Source organism: Oncorhynchus gorbuscha, linkage group LG24 (assembly GCF_021184085.1).
Source record: "Oncorhynchus gorbuscha isolate QuinsamMale2020 ecotype Even-year linkage group LG24, OgorEven_v1.0, whole genome shotgun sequence".
Taxonomy (NCBI): Eukaryota; Metazoa; Chordata; class Actinopteri; order Salmoniformes; family Salmonidae; genus Oncorhynchus; species Oncorhynchus gorbuscha.
Genome location: NC_060196.1, coordinates 32,433,581 through 32,453,650, shown reverse-complemented (window position 1 = coordinate 32,453,650; position 20,070 = coordinate 32,433,581). Strand labels below are relative to the sequence as shown.

The 20,070-nt window shown below is 40.4% G+C and overlaps 1 protein-coding gene across 4 annotated transcripts; it reads left to right on the top strand.

Moving 5' to 3' along the window:
- Positions 1-7,063: 7,063 nt before the first annotated feature.
- On the top strand, positions 7,064-18,439 carry LOC124013063 (alpha-2,8-sialyltransferase 8F-like). 4 transcript variants are annotated; one of them, XM_046327204.1, is made up of 9 exons: positions 7,064-7,414; positions 13,922-14,005; positions 14,201-14,287; positions 14,373-14,484; positions 14,602-14,714; positions 15,024-15,110; positions 16,803-16,920; positions 17,484-17,648; positions 17,717-18,439. In XM_046327204.1, the coding sequence occupies exons 1-9, from the start codon at positions 7,332-7,334 to the stop codon at positions 17,909-17,911; spliced, it is 1,044 nt and encodes a 347-aa protein (XP_046183160.1). In that variant the 5' UTR covers positions 7,064-7,331; the 3' UTR covers positions 17,912-18,439. The 4 variants fall into 4 exon arrangements, with proteins under 4 accessions (XP_046183160.1, XP_046183158.1, XP_046183159.1 ...); XM_046327202.1 differs by having other exon boundaries at positions 7,070-7,414; positions 14,373-14,517; XM_046327203.1 differs by lacking the exon at positions 7,064-7,414 and adding an exon at positions 11,903-12,033 and having other exon boundaries at positions 14,373-14,517.
- The last annotated feature ends 1,631 nt before the right edge of the window (positions 18,440-20,070 follow it).

Genomic DNA, 20,070 nt, shown 5'->3' with positions numbered 1-20,070 from the left:
GGCCCTAATCTATGGATTGCACAGGACTGGGCAGGGGTGCAGCCATGGGTGGGCCTGGGAGGGCATTGGGGAGCCAGGCCCAGCCAAATCATAATGAATTTCCCCCCACAAAAGGGCATTATTACAGACAAAAATACTCCTCAGCAGTATAGATGACGAGTACCGTAGTCAGAAAATCCCAGGAGGGGTCAGTGTACATCACCTGACCTGTATGGTAAATGGAAGGGAAGAGAAAAGCCTATCGATATTATTGTTGTTTGAGGAGACTTGACCTGAATATGGGAATTGTAAAGGATATGATCACATGTCAAATGCTTGCAGACGAGAGAAGTATATTTTCACTCTTTATGCCAATGACAAGGTGGCTTGTTAGCCAACAAGCAGAGATCATATGGGGAGCTAAGAACAGGAGAGTGTTAAGAGTTGCGTCAATTCGAATCTGGTATCAGGATAAATATGACAATGAGTATTTTTCCATTATGAGAAAGGCCTATGGCCCTGAAACTGTTAACAATGTTTCAAGTCAACTATTTTGCAAAACACATACATACATCCACACAAGCCAACAGCAGATAATATTCAATCACATATATGGTAACGGGCTATAGTGCATAACACAGAATCCTCATAAGAGTCAACTTTGTCAGATTCTGGGTTAGCCAAAGCTAGTTAGCTACCTAGCCATTTGATTTGCACTTGCCCCAAACACATTTTCAACAGCAAAATGGTATCTGAGAAATACTTATCTTACTCCAGAAATATGATATTACAAAGGAAGGTTATTAAAGTGCAACTTACCTCTGATTGTGTCTGGCTACGAACCCACAAACAGAAATATCCTCAGGAGTGATGACGTGCACTTCACTTCAAGAACAGTGGTGGAGATACGGAGTTCGGCAGAACTTTGAAGCCAATGGACTTAAGAGTTTTGATGACAAGTTATTTTGAATACATTTCATAGGTCAAGGAGTCGTGAAACTTTCATACAGACATAACGGGAAACAATAGTATCGATTCATGTACAAAAAAACAACAACCTCAACTCCAAATTTGGTGTTTTCAAACAACAATGAGGGTATAATAATATAAATCTCTGTCGTAACCGGCCGCGACCGGGAGGTCCGTGGGCGACGCACAATTGGCCTAGCGTCGTCCGGGTTAGGGAGGGCTTGGTCGGTAAGGATGTCCTTGTCTCATCGCGCACCAGCGACTCCTGTGGCGGGCCGGGCGCAGTGCGCGCTAACCAAGGTTGCCAAGTGCACGGTGTACCCTCCGACACATTGGTGCAGCTGGCTTCCGGGTTGGATGTGCGCTGTGTTAAGAAGCTGTATGGCTGGTTGGGTTGTGTATCGGAGGACACATGACTTTCAACCTTCGTCTCTCCCGAGCCATTTACATTACATTTACATTTAAGTCATTTAGCAGACGCTCTTATCCAGAGCGACTTACAAATTGGGTACGGGAGTTGTAGCGATGAGACAAGATAGTAGCTATTACAACAATTGGATACCACAAAATTGGGGAGAAAAAAGGGCAAAAAAAAAGATATATATATATATATATATGTAACTGAAGTGATTTGGTAAAATGTAACGGAGTGAAAAGTTACTTCCTTCAGAAATGACTTGAGTAAGAGTACAAGTACAGCAAACCACAGAGAGAAACTAGGAAAGTATGTCAGTGGGCCGGATTCAAGCCCATGTTACATGTGCCGGGGTCAGCAGCTGTAACCGTTGTGTCACAGGCACTGAGGCACCAATAAGTTATACGCACGTGAACAACTGGCACGACTCTGATATAAAGTGGGTTTGTCACGTGTCCTACTTATATAGTACACTCCGATACAACCTAAGCATTACAAAACATATATTTGAAAATGCCACACGTACCAAATTAACCATTACATTTTTTGTTTACCAAATTCGACACGGTCTTTGACCTTCATACAAAAACTCCTGGCTTGGTGAGTGAAAAAAAATGAAATGTGCCACCTGCTGGACAAGATGGATTTTGGGCCCAGTTATTCCTCTCGCTTCGCCTCTTTCTCTCTGTGTTCTGTATAGCCTACACACATCGCTTCCAGCTGCCCACGGGTGGTGATTATAAATATTCATTATTAATTCAAATCCTCCTGCTGCAGGATTATTTTCCTCCTGCCATGAACGAGGTCAAATTAAGATCCAACATCTGTCAATTTAAGCCTCTAGATGGCGATATCTACTAAACAAACATATGTAATTGTTTTAATATGGTCATAAGATGGACCATTTAGCTATTTCATTTTGAGTTGTTTTGTTACCCAAAACATTTTTTTTTATAAAACATTTGATTAGACCATGCTCCTATTAATCTATGGAAACACATTGAATAATAAAATCTGGCCCCCCCAATGGTGGAACAAACTCCCTCACGACGCCAGGACAGCGGAGTCAATCACCACCTTCCGGAGACACCTGAAACCCCACCTCTTTAAGGAATACCTAGGATAGGATAAGTAATCCCTCTCACCCCCCCCCCCCCCCCTTTAAGATTTAGATGCACTTTTGTAAAGTGACTGTTCCACTGGATGTCATAAGGTGAATGCACCAATTTGTAAGTCGCTCTGGATAAGAGCGTCTGCTAAATGACTTAAATGTAAATGTAAATGTAATGTACATTCATACATGGCAAAAAATGAAGTATGGTTTGAGGTGTTTGAAATGCATAAGGAAAGCATCAGGAGTTTTACCTCACACTCACGGGTAAACCTTCTCACGAGTCCCGTGAAGATTGTGGGTGTTGTAGAGCCATGTGAAGACATATTTTTGGGATGTCTTCTGGTCTGACAAACACCACTGTAGCTCTATCTTCTTCCACCGCAGATGCAGAAGGCCGACATATGGTGGATTGAGACACAGTCCATACAAAAACCCAGAAGTTTCTAGCTAAACAGACAGATTCTGTTAAAGATTTTTGTATTATTCTGTTTTTCTCAATGACAAATGCAATTCGGCATTGAAAAAAGGCACAAGTTTAAGTTCCACCTGAGCAAGTCTGACCACAAGAATACACCAAATGTGTTTGATGGATCCTGTTTGTCTTTTTCTAAAGCCTATTAAGGGGAAAGTAATCAAAAGGTAACTGAAAGTACAGGTATATATATATATAACTGTAATGGATTACATTTAGATAAGAGCCTATGTAACGGATGTGAAATGGCTAGCTTAGTTAGCGGTGCGCGCTAAATAGCATTTCAATCAGTGACGTCACTTGCTCTGAGACCTTGAAGTAGTGGTTCCCCTTGATCTGCAAGGGCCGCGGCTTTTGTGGAGCGATGGGTAACGATGCTTCGAGGGCGACTGTTGTTGATGTGTGCAGAGGGTCCCTGGTTCGCGCCCGGGTATGGGCGAGGGGAGTACTCAGCAGGGTCTGTCATTTCATTGGGAACTGTGCTCTACAAACCCAGCAGCACTTTTTCCCCTCTACCACCCCTACATGCACTGCAATGCATTGATTACACTGTATTTGAAACGTCAAATACTTTTTGGGCTATAGATAAAAGTAGAGTACCTGTGTCATGAAATGTGTCTCAAATGAATGAAAATTAATAACGGTGGTGAGCAAAATACTCAATTGTGATACTTGAGTAAAAGCAAATGCTATACAACAAATTCCATATATTAAGCAAACCAGATGGCATGGTTTATTTTTATTTATTTAAATAATATAGACAGCCAGGGGCACATTCCAACACTCAGACATGATTTACAAGTGCAGTGTTTGTGTAAAATTGAGTCCACCAGATCAGAGGCAGTGGCGATGACAACACATTATATTGATAGGTGATTTGGACCATATTGCTGTCCTGCCTGAGCATTTGAAATGTAATAAGTACTTTTGGGTGTCAGGAGAAATGATGATACTAAAAAGTACACATTTTCGTATTGAATGTCATGGACTTAAAGCAAAAGTTGTCAAACATATAAAGAGTCAAACATATAAAGAGTAAATTACTGATATCCCCCGTCCCCAGGTGGTGAGGGTAGGTAACAACATCTCCACCCCGCTGATCCTCAACACTGGGGCCCCACAAGGGTGCGTTCTGAGCCCTCTCCTGTACTCCCTGTCAGCCATGCACGCCTCCAACTCAATCATCAAGTTTGCAGACGACACTACAGTGTTAGGCTTGATTACCAACAATGATGAGATGGCCAACAGGGAGGAGGTGAGGGCCCTCGGAGTGTGGTGTCAGGAAAATAACCTCACACTCAACGTCAACAAAACAGATGATCGTAGACTTCAGGAAACAGCAGAGGGAGCACCCCCCTATCCACATCGAAGGGACAGTAGTGGAGAGGGTAGTAAGTTTTAAGTTCCTCAGCATACACATCACGGACTAACTGAATTGGTCTACTCACACAGACAGCGTGGTGAAGAAGGGGCAGCCGTGCCTCATCGACCTCAGGAGGCTGAAGAAATTTGGCTTGTCACCAAAAGCACTCACAAACTTTTACAGATGCACAATCGAGAGCATCCGGTCGTTGCTTTATCACTGCCTGGTACAGCAACTGTTCCACCCACAACCGTAAGGCTCTCCAGAGGGTAGTGAGGTCTGCACAACGCATCACCGGGGGGCAAACTACCTGCCCTCCAGGACACCTACACCACTAGATGTCACAGGAAGGCCATAAAGATAATCAAGTACAACAACCACCCGAGCCACTGCCTGTTCACCCCGTTATCATCCAGAAGGCGAGGTCAGTACAGGTGCATCAAAGCAGGGACCGAGAGACTGAAAAACAGCTTCTATCTGAAGGCCATCAGACTGTTGAACAGCCACCACTAACATTGAGTGGCTGCTGCCAACATAAGGAATCAACACCAGCCACTTTAATAATAGAAAAATGTATGCAAAAAATGTATCACTAGCCACTTTAAACAATGCCACTTAATATGTTTACATACCCTACATTACTCATCTCATATGTATATGAGTACTCGATACCATCTACTGCATCTTGCCTATGCCGTTCTGTACCATCACTCATTCATATATCTTTATGTACATATTCTTCATCCCTTTACACTTGTGTGTATATGGTAGTTGTGAAATTTTGGGGTTAGATTACTCGTTATTACTGCATTGTCGGAACTAGAAGCACAAGCATTTCGCTACATTCACATTAACATCTGCTAACCATGTGTATGTGACAAATAACATTTTATTTGATTTAGTAACAGCTGAGCATTGGTATTGTGATTTATGTTGATTTGTTCTGAATTTATATTGGTTACCATGGAATTAATACCGGTATGCCGAAGAACAAACGTTGCTCCACAGTGCTGCCCATCCATCCCCATGCTAATTCAAAATTGTATCAATGCAAAACTGGTCGATAAAACACAAATTAGTAGACATAGGTGTGATTGTGTATTTCGTGATGAACAGGATAAACTTGACCCTTACATTTCTGCAGTGTAGCAAATCCTTGATTGGGCTGAATAAAAACATCTGACACACACACACACACACACAAGGGTTGGGCTCACTTCAGAATTGAGTTAAGAATGCCTCAAATTCCAATTCAGTTCTTGAATTTTAATTGAAGTAGTAAACAGGATAAAGAATTGCCATTTGAATTAAAAGGAAATATAATTGAATTCAGTGAAATAAATATATAAAAATACATATTGTACATAAAACAAACATGTCATTATATACAATACATGCATATACAATATTATCAAAACAATTTATTTTCAGGACAAACTCTTAAAATGAATGATCAAGGAAAATAAGCCTGTATGTGAATATTCTAAAGTTATTATATGTCATTAATCACATAAATTTTGTTCAATACTGGGAAAATTCTCAATTTACCGAGGATACAATTGTTTAACCCTCAAGCTGACCCTGAGGCCTCCAAAAATATACAAAACAAATGAAATAGTTGGTGGAAATATAATTGGCCATTCTAGTGCCGTGTTCACATGCGATCTGTGTTAAAGGGAGCTCTTAGTTCCCAGTTGGAAAACCCTCCAACTTGGAATTACAAGTGGGAGACTGAGAAAATTTGTGACATTTTACCACTGACCTTTTACCTTTTCATCCAAAAGATGTCAACAAATCCGTTTTTGACAGTTACAACCATATTAGTATGGAGAATGTAGCTAGTTTGACCATATATCATTTGTTCACCAAGCTAGCTTTACTATTAGCAATGTTAGCTAGCTAAAATCTTCTTGATTGAAGAATTGTTCTGATTTCAAAGGCACGTGAACACATTCATATCGAATTTACGACTACCCATTTCCCATGAGCACTTGAAGCCACCCTAAGCACTAAGGTTAAAAGAGTATATGAACATTGTTTCCAGAGAAAATATATTATTTGGTATATGGAAGTGTGACCTGTCAAATTCAATTAAACCTATGTTCTATGACAGCAATTTATTTGAATTGCACTGAATCACAGAATATCCATTATATTGACCAGATACTCAAATGGCCACAGACAAGATCAGGTGGGAGCATTCTAGCCAATGAGAGGGCAGGTATGCGTGTGAACAACGGGCACAACTCCAATATAAGTGTTTTTTCTCAAAGTTGCCAGGATGTCAAGTCTCCTACTTATATCAGTACACTCATAACAACCAAAGCATTACGAAACTTCTGTTCGTAAGCCACATGTAGCAAATAAACCATTCATATTTTTGTTAACCAAATTTGACACTCATTGACCTCCATACAAAAAGTCCTGGCTTGGTGAGCGAAAAAAACTAACAACTGCCACCTGCTGGAGAAGACAGATGTTGGGCCCAATTATCCCTCCCGCTCTGCCTCTTCCTCTTTGACCCAATTAAATTCCACTTCCTGTCACTCAAACTCAAATTATACATCTTGTGGGGTGTGGCCTATTCAATTAGAATTTTAACACGAGTTGAATGGAAGTTAATTCCAAAATTCAGAATTAAGCCCAACCCTGACACACCACAACATCTCAATTGCATACTCCTCTCGTTCTCTCCCCCTTCTCAAAATCCATAGGAGGAGATGGTCAGAGGGGAGGGACCTCTGGCTTTCTCATCCAATGGGTTTTGAACAGGCGGCAAAGAGAAGACACGAGGAGTAATGCAATTGAGATTTGGTTAGTACTATTTGGAATCCTTGGGATGTTCCTACCCTAAACCCTTACCATTTAAAATGTCAATATCAATGGGGTAGGGACATCCCAAGGACCTTGAATAGCACGGACCATTGAGATTTTCCCACAAACACACCTCTATTCCCTTCCCTGATGGACAGATAGTGTAGTCGTCGTGCTGTCCTTCAGTCTGTGACTTGTTGTAACAATGTGTTACCTGGTTCTATTCATTCTCCTCTGCTCTGGAACTCTCCTGTCTATTACGCTCATAGACTACTACCAACACCAAAGGTACGTTTGTAATACTGTGTATGTGAGTGTGTTTCAACCCAATAAGTCAATTTAATAATGTTGTGCGTTTGGACAGGCATTGTTTAATTGATAATTGACAGCCATCCCACCAATTTGGCCTGCTAATTATGTGCAGGTGATTTAAAGGTGTGGGAGAGGCACAGGGGGAAGAGCTCAATTGCATACTTCTCGTGTCCTCTTTTCTCCATCTCAAAACCCATTGGAAGAGCAGGTCAGAGGGCAGGAACCTCTGGCTTACTTATCCAATGGGTTTTGAGGAAGAGACGGGGACATGAGTGCGATTAGATCTTCCCAACTAACAATTCTAGGGAGAGAACGTTTGTTAACTGTAATGGTCCCTTGAAGTTTGAGTGACCAGTTTACCATTAGTTAGGGGACAATTATATGTATGTTAGCAAAAACTTAATAAGAACCTATTTAACATGTTTTGCCATTACTTAAGAGAACATTCCCTTAATGTAAAAAATTACTTACCCAGAAAGTGGTTACCATGTTCTCAGAATATCCAATATTAATGTTCTAGAAACGTTGCAAGAACATTCATGTGTCTAGTTTTCTGAAGGTTAGGAGAATATTCCATCGAGGTCCCACCAAACATACACAGAACATGGTTGCCATGTTCTCAGAATATATGAATGTGCTAGCCACGTTTCATGGGAACGTTGCAGGATAATTTCTGCGCATCAGTTGTCAATGTCACCTGATGGTCCTGACAACGTTCTACCACTCAAATGTTTTTATGACATGTTACAGAACCCATCAAGGACCTAATTTGTGAACCACTGATCCATTCACAGCTCTGTCTGTTGGCAAGGTTAGGGAACACGCATAGTGTTTTCAACTTACATATTTGACATGCATGATTACACTGTTCATGTTAATTTATACAGTCATTATTATTCAGCATGACCTCACCAGGGATTTCAACTCACAACCTCATGGCTGCATTCACAGGCAGCCCAATTCTGATCTTTTTTTGTTATTTTGATCAATCAGATCTGAAAAAGAGTTGATATAATTGGGTGGGTAAGGCCCTAGGTCCATTTCGAAACGGGTCCAACTTTTTGGACCTGTGAAGATCTCCAATCTACACTGTATTGCCAAAAACCTCCATACCATCTACAACTTCAAACAGACTCTGACCTGTCCAATGAGGCAAACTGACTAAAGGATTCAACAGTACCCAAACACTCCTCTCTCTCTCTCGCTCACACACATTGTGCAGTAGTTAGAATCCATAGAGAAGCTTAGTATTTTTTAATATATATTTTTTATTTATTTTCAATGACTGCCTAGGAACAGTTCAGGGGCAGAACAACAGATTTGTACCTTGTCAGCTCGGGGATTTGAACTTGCCTTCCGGTTACTAGTCCAACGCTCTAACCACTAGGCTACCCTGCCGCCCCAGTATACGCCCCAGTATACTATGTGCTCACCCCTCCTTTGCCTCCATCACTTTCTCTGTGTCTGTTGCAATCTCTCTTGTCTACCCCCCTATCTCGTCCTGTCCTGGTAGTAAAAGTAAACAATTGTTTTAATTAGTCATTTCACAGGCTTACTGCTGTCTCTCCATCATGTCATCCTATTATGTTGCTGTCTCTGTCTTGTCTGTCTCTCCATCATCTATTCTTCTGCTGCTGGCTGTCTCTCTTTCTTGTCTGGTTTGTCTCTCTCACAATCTAAAACAGTCAAGGGAATGCTGGGGTAGCTTAACTTGTTTTTGGCCTGTGTCTGAGTGACCTACATCATCATCTTCCTACCAGTTGCCCCTAGCTGCTGCTGTTCTAAGTGCTCTGCTGTCCTGACGTTCTCATCTCTCCTCCTTCTTAGCACATCTGTAAGGTAGATGTGCAACAAGTCATTAGCTAGTGGAAAAGGGTGACTGCACTTCCTGATTTTGGCCTTGCTTTAGATTTGCTTCATTAAGAAATGCGACCATGATTGAATTAAAATGTGAATTGTTTTCAGGGTGTGGTTTAATGTGGGTGTGTTCACAGGTGGGAAGAGTTAGCCAAGTTATTTGAACAATACGTTTTAGCCGGCTGGTGTGCGACCAGAGATGGGCCATCCAAAGTCAATCTCTGGGGCTAGTTAGGGGTCATCAATAAATTATACAATGTAAAAGAGATACTATTTTCATGCTGCACACCTTTTAGTTTTCTCATTAAATGCTTTAAATATTTGTATGTGAATTTCTACAATTTTAGAGTTTGTTAGAGGTTTTTAAATCATTGAAATCTGGAGCTAATGGAATTCGAACATATTGTCCCGTACATTGTTTAATTTACTGAAGGTCCTTAACTAATCCTAAAGGGATATCCAAATTTACCACATGTATTACAATTGGGTCACGTGCAGCTGCATTTTGAATTGATGATATCTTGCTTGCTGTCAGCTGTGGATTGAAATGAACCCAACTTCATTGATGTTGTGATGCAATCACAACCACAAGTCTCACAAAACTCTGTTTTTGACGAGACTGACCTTATGACAAATGATCCTTTTGTAGTAAATTTTGACCGTAGAATAAATGTTCCGGACTCATGTCAATGCCACAGGGTGTTTTCTAAATGGGAAGTTGTTTTTTTTTAGGGGCAATTGCTCTTTAAAAATACTGTTTAATGACACAACCAGGGCAAGAAACTCTATGTCCGCATAACAGAGCAACACAACTCCAAACATGATAGATAAGGAGCTACATAGCCCCTAGGCTATATGAATATAAAGAGACATGAGCCAACACATATGACTTGTAGAATGGAATAAGACCTCAGTAATCAGATTTCCATCCAACCTTTTAATGCCTTTTCTGGCTAGCTTTCACCTGTCTGGCTGCCCTCCCCCTTCACTTATAATACATTTTTATTTTTTTCATATACACATGATATACATAGAGTACACAGTGCAACAAAATGCTTACTTGCAGGATAACCTCTCAAATTATACAATAGAACAAGTAAGTCGCTAAGTGTATCATGTTGTGTCATGTTGCTGCTTTGCTATGTTCTCTATGGTCTCTTATGTAGTGTTGTCTCTTTTCTTGTGATGTGTGTCTTGTCCTATATTTATATTGTATTTATTTTAAAACATTTATCTCAGGCCCCCGTCTCTGCAGGAGGCCTTTTGGTTGGCCGTCATTGTAAATAAGAATTTGTTCTTAACTGACTTGCCTACTTAAATTAAATAAAAGTGAAAACAAAAAAGCTGAAATAATTTCACAGATTCAATAATGAGCTGTGTTTATTTCTTTATGTTATAGTTACATAGCCTATACAATAACGAAATAAGCAAGTTTACCTGTAGAATGGAATAGGTTACAAGCCCTCTCTGATTAATTTCATTTAGTCAGTTCTACCACCTCAGCATTGTGCATTTCTAAACATGGTTAAATATCAAGTTGTAGTAAAGTTCAGTTTCCTTCCACAGGGGGGCACTGTCAGTCAGATATGTGCTTCAGTCAGAACCTTACATCTCTAGCCAGACAGTAGCTACTGAAGTGGATAGCCAGCCAATCTAGCTACAGAAACAAAACGCATCAAATACACTTTTCTTAATATCATATCATTTTCATAACATCCGTAGCTTGCCCACTCACTACATATACTGCTTAATAGCTCTGACTGATAACCAATAGCTTAAGGATGCCGAGAGCTAATGCTAGCTTAGCTTATTAGCATTAGCCAACCCTTATACTGAGGGAGATGAGCTAGATGGCTACCACCAACATTCTGCTAACCTGTGACTAAAGCTTCCGCTGCATTTAGATATTATTTTTGTTCTGCCTACTCCACCTCATTCATTGTTGCCTGCTCATGCTCAATCTGCTAGCTTTTTTTGCCTTTCTTTTGGAAGAAGTAACAATTATCCATATTTGCTCTGTGATATACTGCAGACCCTGACTGAAATTAGGGAGTGAACGTTATTTGTAAAAAGGGTTGCATGGAGAAAATCTGACCTCTTTGAAATTAAACTGGATGCTATCCATTGGAGCTATGCGATTGGTTGTCTCAAACTGGGACTTAGCAAAGGGTCAATTGAGTACTTTTTCCACCACTGTACTTGAGTACATTTAAAACCAGATACTTCTCAACTTAATGTAAAATAGTATTTTAATAGGTGACTTTCAGTTGAGTCATTTTCTAGGAAGGTATCTTTTACATTTACTCAAGTATGACAATTTAGTACTTTTTCCACCAATGTTCCCTTGAAACGTGTCTAGGACAATATCTTATTCTGAGGTCATTTCTGTTTGACATTAAGGGAATGATCTTTTGGAAACAGTCCTTGCACATCACTGGTATATTCCTATGAAAACCTTAGGAAATGACTTATGACTCTTAAGTGAACGTTCTCTAAAGGTATGGGAACATTTGTTGTTTGCTGGGTTCCCATGGTTCAGTTTTTAGGCAAGGATATGATGTCTGGAGGGTTTGCATCTTTTATACCTCTCCATTTTACTTTTATCCTTGTTTTAGACATTTGAACTCTACCTGTTTTGAAGTCTGTATTATATTTATAGAAAATAAAATTCATATTTTGGAGTAAATGCTGTTCCAGTCACATTTTAAATGTGAGAAGCGTCAACCAGCTTCATTACCGTATGTGATTCGCAAAATGCATACTACTGTACATTGAGCACGGGAGGGTTGGAGTATTAGTCCAAACCAGAGTATGAGAAACGGAGAGCGGAGGGGACTTCTCGAATGCGTACACCATTTGTACATATTTGAAGCATGCATCGATGCAAGCTTCAACGTAGAAGTACGCAAAGAAATATGACACAACCAACCACTTAAAAATGACTCAACATTTCTTTAAATCAATGGCGGCCATTATTTGAGCTGAAGCGAGAGAAAATACACTCAGAATTAAATGTTGACTACAATATTTTATCTTGAAACATTAATAAATACATGCTGTGTTAATTTTTGTCATGTTTACCTGCCTACTGTACGTATCATAGATCGCAAGCCCATAATAAGTAAATAGGGCTAACTGGCTAGCTACTAGTATTGTTAGCTAGCCAGATTGCCACGAAGTACTGTTAGCTAGCTACCTACAAAGAATTTACATCTATCTAGCATGTTAGTTTTAAGTAATTTTCGCCTGTTAAACTCTGGTTAGCTTCATTATTACACTTCACATATAACTAGCCGATAATTATGAAGTAAAACTGTTGCTTTGTGTATAGCTTGTTTCTTCTCTATTGCCATTGTTTTCCTGGCTGGAAGATGGTTAAGTCTATAGTAAGTTATTAGGGCTAGCTACCCACAAAATGTATATCTACCTTGCATAACATTTAGTTTTAGGTAATTTATGCCTGTTTAACTAGCTGGCTAGGTAGATTATTACAATTCACATATCTAGCTGATAATTATGAAGTAAAACATTTGCATTTTGTATATATTGTTGAATCTATTGTTGCCATTGTCTTGACTGGAAGAAGGTTCAGTGAATGGGGAGGTGAGGTACTCTGTGCATGGTAGTATGCATATTGAGAAACACCCTGTGTCTAATGGCAAGATTAAAGAGTGATTTTAGATAAGTGATCAACACAATGCTTAGTATATTTGGAGTGTCTGTAAAACACATCCTTCTGTTTCACATGTTCTGTTTGTGACACTCAAAGTACGGGTGTATGGTCACTAGACTTGAAGCTGAATTTTATAGATTTTATATTGTTGATAGGATTGATGCCAGACTGGATGTACAAAGACAGAGGACACAGATTATTCACTGTTACATTGTATTGATGACCTTCTGGAAAGCAGATGACAGTCATTACCTTTTTTATTTGGGTTTCATGCAAGCCTCTCTGGCTGGTGTTTACAGAACATTTGTTGCTGTCCGATTGGACTATAAAGCCACTAATAATTCAAATACAATACAGATGTTGGTGCTATAACAAGCAATTGGAAATGCTGACTTTAAAGGTCAAACCCCTCACTCCGTTTGACCCAAAGTCATGAAATTCAGTACGTAAATCTTTCTTCTCACAAGGAAGAAATTTGCGTCAGAGACACACAAGGTATGCCTTGATAGATTTTTCCACCATTTTTAATTTTGTGAAAACACAAAACACTACTCATCTGGCACCGAATGACCGATCTGCATGAAACTTGATGTGGCATCTATGGACAAAGGTATCTCAATGCAATATTTTCCAGACTAGTAACTAAAACAACATGGCCGCTATTGACCAAAAAACAATTATGTGGGCAAGGTCTGGCACATAAATGCATATAAATCCATCCCAGATATTAATACTGTAACAAATTTGGTACACATTTTGCAAACACTGTCAAAACGTATACAAGAACATTCATGGTGCTATAATGGATTTTTATTTTTTACTATCAGTATAGTTTAATTTAATTTTGCCCAAGGAAGGTGGTGCTGCATCATTTGTGGGGGTTGACAGGTTTACTGTTGTTTTTGATTGGCTTTACCAACAACTGTTCTCCTCTGTTCGCTTGCATTTTGCAGAGATGGGTTCCTGGACTCTGTTCAGAAGGGGTTGCAGTGTAGGAGACTGAGAAAGAGACTGGTGACCATGAATACTATAAAAAAGTAGGTGGCGTTTTGAATTTGAATGATTAGCTGACACCATGCTGTCACCTAATCTTCCTGGGGTCAGTGAGTGAAAGCTTGTTCTTCCTATGTTTCATGATCATTCTATATGTACTAGTATAGATCAGATCAACATGACAATCCAACTTCCAGCCTGATCCAACAAGTTCTCCTCCGTGTGTTTGTGTGTCTCAGAGTGGACATAGCCCTGTTCTCTCAGGATGTGAGAGAGCTGATGGACTGTCCTTGGAGACTCAACCTCACACACAGAGAACTATACAGGTGAGACACACACACACACACTTTGCTCAGTCTTGCGATCTTCTGCAACAAACGTTCTGTCCTGTTGTTGCCCCCCCTCCCCCAGGACAGAGTTGTGGTCATGCTGTAATGCGTCTGATAGGCTGATGGTGACCAGACAGAACACCAATCTGAACCAGAGTCTGTCCTACGAGATACACAGGTGGAAGAAGAGAAAGGTGGATCAAGCACTATGGGAGATGCTGCCTCAGGTGTGCGTGCATGTGTGTGCGCAAGTCTTCAGTTCTCAGACAAAGTTAGTGGTTTACCAGCATTGTGTGTGTGTATGTGTATAGACCGTACCCTGGAGTAAAGGTTCATTGAGTCGTTGTGCCGTGGTGGGAAGTGGAGGAATCCTGCAGAACAGCAGCTGTGGAGCGGAAATAGACAATGCTGACTATGTCATCAGGTATCAGCAACAACATAATCAATAATGCAAACATAGATCAATCAATATGAATATGTTATTGGTAGTTAACTATTGTAATGTAGTGCTGTTGTGTAGTCTATAATGTTGATGTAATGTGTGAATGTGTTTGAATGTTGATTTATCTTATCGAAACTGGCACCTCTTTCTGAGTATATCATCTTTGTTCAGTTAATAATTTTGTCCAGTTAATTGTTGTGTTGTGAATGTTGATTTAATATTGTGTCAATGTTATTCATAATCGTGTGTGTGACCGCCGTTTCTAATTTGTGGTGTTTTTGTTGTTGACAGGTTTAACCTGGCTCCTATCAACAAGAGTTGTGACGTGGGAGTGAAAACAGACCTCGTAACAGCCAACCCGAGCCAGATCATTAAAGGGTACATACACTACCAACAGGGTTGATAGTAGTACATGTAATCTGATTTTAAAAACCGTAATCGGTTACATTACCAGCTAAAATATTGTAATCTGATTACAGATACATTAGCTGATTACTTTTAAATTCAGAAAGGATGTTTGTGAGAAAAAAATACATTATGACAACTTCCTGTTTTCTCAATGACATGCAATTCTGCATTGAAAAAAAACTGCAAGTTTAAGTTTGTTTCACTTGAGCGAGTCTGACCACAAGTCAGAGACCACTCTGAATACACACAATGCATTTGATTGACCCTTTTTGTCTTCTAATGCCTCTCAAGTCATAAAACAATCAAAGATAGGGGTTAAAATGATTGTTTACAGTACTCCAGCAGCCCCCCCTTGTGAGGATGATGACATTCCTCTATAGACTATTTCTCCATACAGAATCTTTCCAGATCCTTAATATCCTTTGTCTGCTCTTCAAATCAAACCACAGGTTTTAAATGGGGTTCAAGTGCGGAGACTGAGATGGCCATTTTGTGGTCAATTAATAATTTCTTTCTGAATTTGAATGTTGTAGCTAGAAACATAATTAAAATGTGTACGCGACCAATAAATGTTTATTTGGAATCAAATTAAATTGAAATATACCTGACAAGTGTGAGTGGTTTAGGTTAATTTCCCATCCTTTCGTGGGCTCTGCCTGTCGAGCAGTAGAGTACATTGGCAAATGTGCCATCAGCTGATAATGTTTACTTTGCACGCTACCGGTAAAAATGTTGTACAGTTGGCTAAACATAGTGGTGGTAGTAGTAGACTTAATGTACTTTTTTCTCCAACCAACGTAGGCCTACCTACCAAAGTTAGCTATCTCCTTTTCAACATTTTAAGTGTTTAATCACAATTGCTGCTGACAGACATGATAGACTACATTGATTGATGGACCATGTCAAATTGGCTAGATAGCTAATAACAGATCACCTCAATATGGCTAGTTAACAAGCCACATTTCAGGGGATAAACTAGCTGGCTGTACTTGTTATGCCATCTATAGTGGTGATGACAGTAGTCCGACTGACAACTTTACCAGGAATAGGACTTGCCAGGAATAGGACTTGCCAATGTCATGCTCTTTCCAAAAGCCTAATATCTGATGAAGCAAGCTAAATGACATGTTGTTTGCTAGGCTAGCAAGCTACATGCCAAATGGATAGGCTAACCTCACATATCTGAAAATACATGATCAATTGATGTTTACTGATCATAAAAAGCATGCAGTTACTTGCTGTATATCTCTGATAGTTCTGATTATTTCATATTTGGCGCTATGATGATATTAAAACCAAATACAGTGTAGTTAAAAAAATTTTTTTTTAACAATCCCTTATAAATGGCACGTAGTTATCAATGGTTTTAGCGGAGCTGGGGTCTCCTTGCCCCCCAGCAGCCAAATCGAACACTCTGCACCATATTGCAACATTTTATTGATAACAACCTATATATTGTCAATATACACAATCAATATACATGATCAATACTCAACTGTCTCTGCCTCACACCTGTCCAACATGATTTCACAAACTCAAATAAATTCTTGACGTCGATTCTAGACATTTGTCCAACTGCCACTAACATCGACCCCACCTCTCACCTGCCTCCTGTCTGCTAACTCCTCTCCTCATCTGTCTCCTCCCCTCCCCTGTCCTCAGGTACACTGACCTCCAGCAGAACCCTGGACACCTGGCAGATGTCCTGTCATTCTATGGTCACGCCCATCTGCTTCTCCCCGCCTTCTCGTCTGCCTCTGGGACAGCCCCCTGCTTCAAGGTGCGCTGCTACTATGAAATGAATACAACTATGACTGGAAGGGATTTTTTTTTTCCCGTAGCAGGTTGGGAGAATTAGGTTAAGGTTAGGAAAAGGTTTATGGTTAGAGAAAATATGTTCCTAACCTGCTACGAAAAGTCATTTCTGGTTGAAGCTGCATCAAAGTGCCATGTTTTTAGTCCCAGACAGTGGAGGCTGGTGGGGTTAGCTGTAGGAGGACAGGCTCATTATTCATTTGTAAGGAATACATGGAACGAAGTCAAACGTGGTTTCCATATGTTTGATACCGTTCCACTTACGCCATTACAATGAGCCCATCCTCCTATAGCCCTTCCCACTGGTCCCAGATTAGACTAGGTAAAGCCCTGGTAACTGGCACGGGGCCGGGCCTATTTTTTTTTCATCAATAAGTAGTCCACGGGCTGGGCTTGGTAGCATTTTTAAGAATGACAAAATTGATAACACACATTTTGATCCTGGGGGAGAGGAGGGCTGGGGAAGGAAGGGGTCTGGTGGAGGAGTGTAAATAGTGATGTCATTAATCAGTCTATGTTCCGTACCAGGTGTACCATGCCCTCCGTAAGGCCCGCCCCCAACAAGAAGTGGTGTTCTTCCACCCAGACTACCTGTTTGAGCTGGGCAGGTTCTGGCGTCACCGCGGGCAGCGAGCCCGACGGCTCTCTACTGGTCTGATGTTGGCCAGCACTGCTTTGGAGATCTGTGAACAGGTGTGTGTGTGTGTGTTGTTTGTTGTGTGTGTGCGTCTTCGTGTGTGATTTCTATCTCTTTCTTTCAGGTTCATCTGTACGGCTTCTGGCCCTTCCCTCTGGATCTATCCCACAATTCTTTGCCCCATCATTACTATGACAACGTGGGTCCGAACCGCAAAATGCACGCAATGCCTGAAGAGTTCCTGCTGTTACTACAACTCCACAGCCAGGGGGCGCTACAGCTACATGTTGGACCCTGTACACTGACCCCTACACCCTAACCTATACAACCTTAGTTACTACAATTCCACAACCAGGGGGCGCTACAGCTACATCCCTGTTGATAGCCCCTTGTGCAGGGCTAGGCAACAGAAGGCTACCACACTAACTTGTATTCACACCCTGATCCCTCAGTCTCTGTGGTGAGACAATACTGTGAACACTATTTGAGATTGAATTTGGACCACAACTTAATAGAGCTAACAGTTTAGAACACGACCTAATTCAGCGTTACCCAAACTTGGCCCTGGGGACCTCGAGGGGTGCACATTTTGGGTTTTGCCCTGGCACTACACAGCTGATTTAAAAAATAATCAACTCATCAAGCTTTGATTATTTTAATCAGCTGTGCACCTCATGAGATACCCAAGACTGAGTTTGGGAAATGTTGACTTTACATGTTTTAGAACTAAAAAGACCAAATAGTTTGGAACCTGACCTAAATCATGACCGGTCAATTAATGTTGTTCCTTTACCAGTGTTTTGTGTTTCCAGATAAATGTCAGAATAAAGAGATGAGGAGAGAGTGACTAGGTGTCGTTTGTTTGTGGGTCCAACATAGCACTCTATTCATTACACAGTGCACTATATCAAAAAGGTGCCATTTGGGACTGAATCTTAGGGGGCGTTCGTTAACAAACGCGCAACACCCTTTGAATATGACCGGTGTCACTAAACGTCTGCCCCCCCCAAAAAATACTCAATTCAATTGTTGCCAGCAGCACAGGTACAGTCACCAATGCTCTGGATAACATGACAACAGCCACCAGCTCTGTTACTGCAAGTAAAATGGTCAGAGTGAGTTCTTCTCTCATTTGAGTCTGGAAGCAGCTGGCAAGTTCGATATCTTTAGCCAGTTAACTTGGGTGCTTGACCACTGTGAGGTCAGAACATTTGGATCAAGCCTCAGCCAGTGTCCAGTATGCGCTCTGAATGCCCCCGAGAGTGAAACGCTCTGAATTTACATACCAACAATCTGACAACACTGAATTTATGAACGCTGAAGTGTACTCGAGTTACTGATTTTTTTTTTTTAAAGAGCAACTGAACACAAAAGTTAACTAGTTTAAAATGGCCTATGTGGCATAAATATAGTTCAAACATTTAATTCCAGAGACAAAATTGAATAAAAAGTGTAAGTAAGATCATTTTGGTCATAAAGTCAGTATATTCCAGAGATTTGGGCAACTGAGGTCGTCACAATTTACATCAGGGATGGGTTTTGATTGCCTGGCACAGTCTAATCAAGGCTGGCAGTAATCAAATCATACAGAGCACAGCTGACCGGTGTGCTGCAGAGCACACTATCCAATCTCACCAGAATCAACCTACAACCCACCCTGGCATATGCACAAATATGTAGGAGAGTTAAAATGGTTATTCCATCAAACTTTAAATTCTAGCAATAGTACACAACGCAGAACAGAACATCCAGGTTCAGGTTAATTAATGTCAGTGGCCCAAGCCTGCGAAAAGGAATATTCCAACTTCAGACAGAAGTGTGGAGTCAGATTGCTATGATTTTCAATTGTGGAACTATTAGTACTGCCTGTTGATAAGTAGGCAGCTACAGTAGCTGGATAATAAACATATTCGGTTTTTATTTCATTTGGGTGCTTTACGTCACCTACTAACACCTTGGTACCCGTAGCTCCTGTTCGTCTCAGTCCAAATAAACACTGAGAAAGTTATGTATCGCAGTATAGAAATCCACAATGTTAAATAATCTCAAGGTTAATGCTATTATAAGGGAGTGTGAGACTATCGAAACATGTAACTTTCAGAGTTTTATCATTGTTATTGATATCGTTTTACAGAGTTGTTACGGTTTTCTTCCGTCGAAGGAGAGTCGGACCAAAATGCAGCGTGGTAATTTTGATACATGTTTAATAATGATGAAACACGAACAATACAAAAACAACAAACGGAATGTGAAAACCTATACAGCCTATCTTTTTTAAAAGAAAAAATAATTTATCTTCAATACCATTCATTCTTTACAACTCAATTTACATACATACTCAAATAATGGTATTTTAATTAAACTAAACATAAACCCCAAACAAAACCTCAGGGGAGCATCTTCCCTCCCCGTCACCCTACAAAATACCTTTCCCTATCTCCCCGTCCCTAATCTATCCTCTTCCAAAATGACACCCAG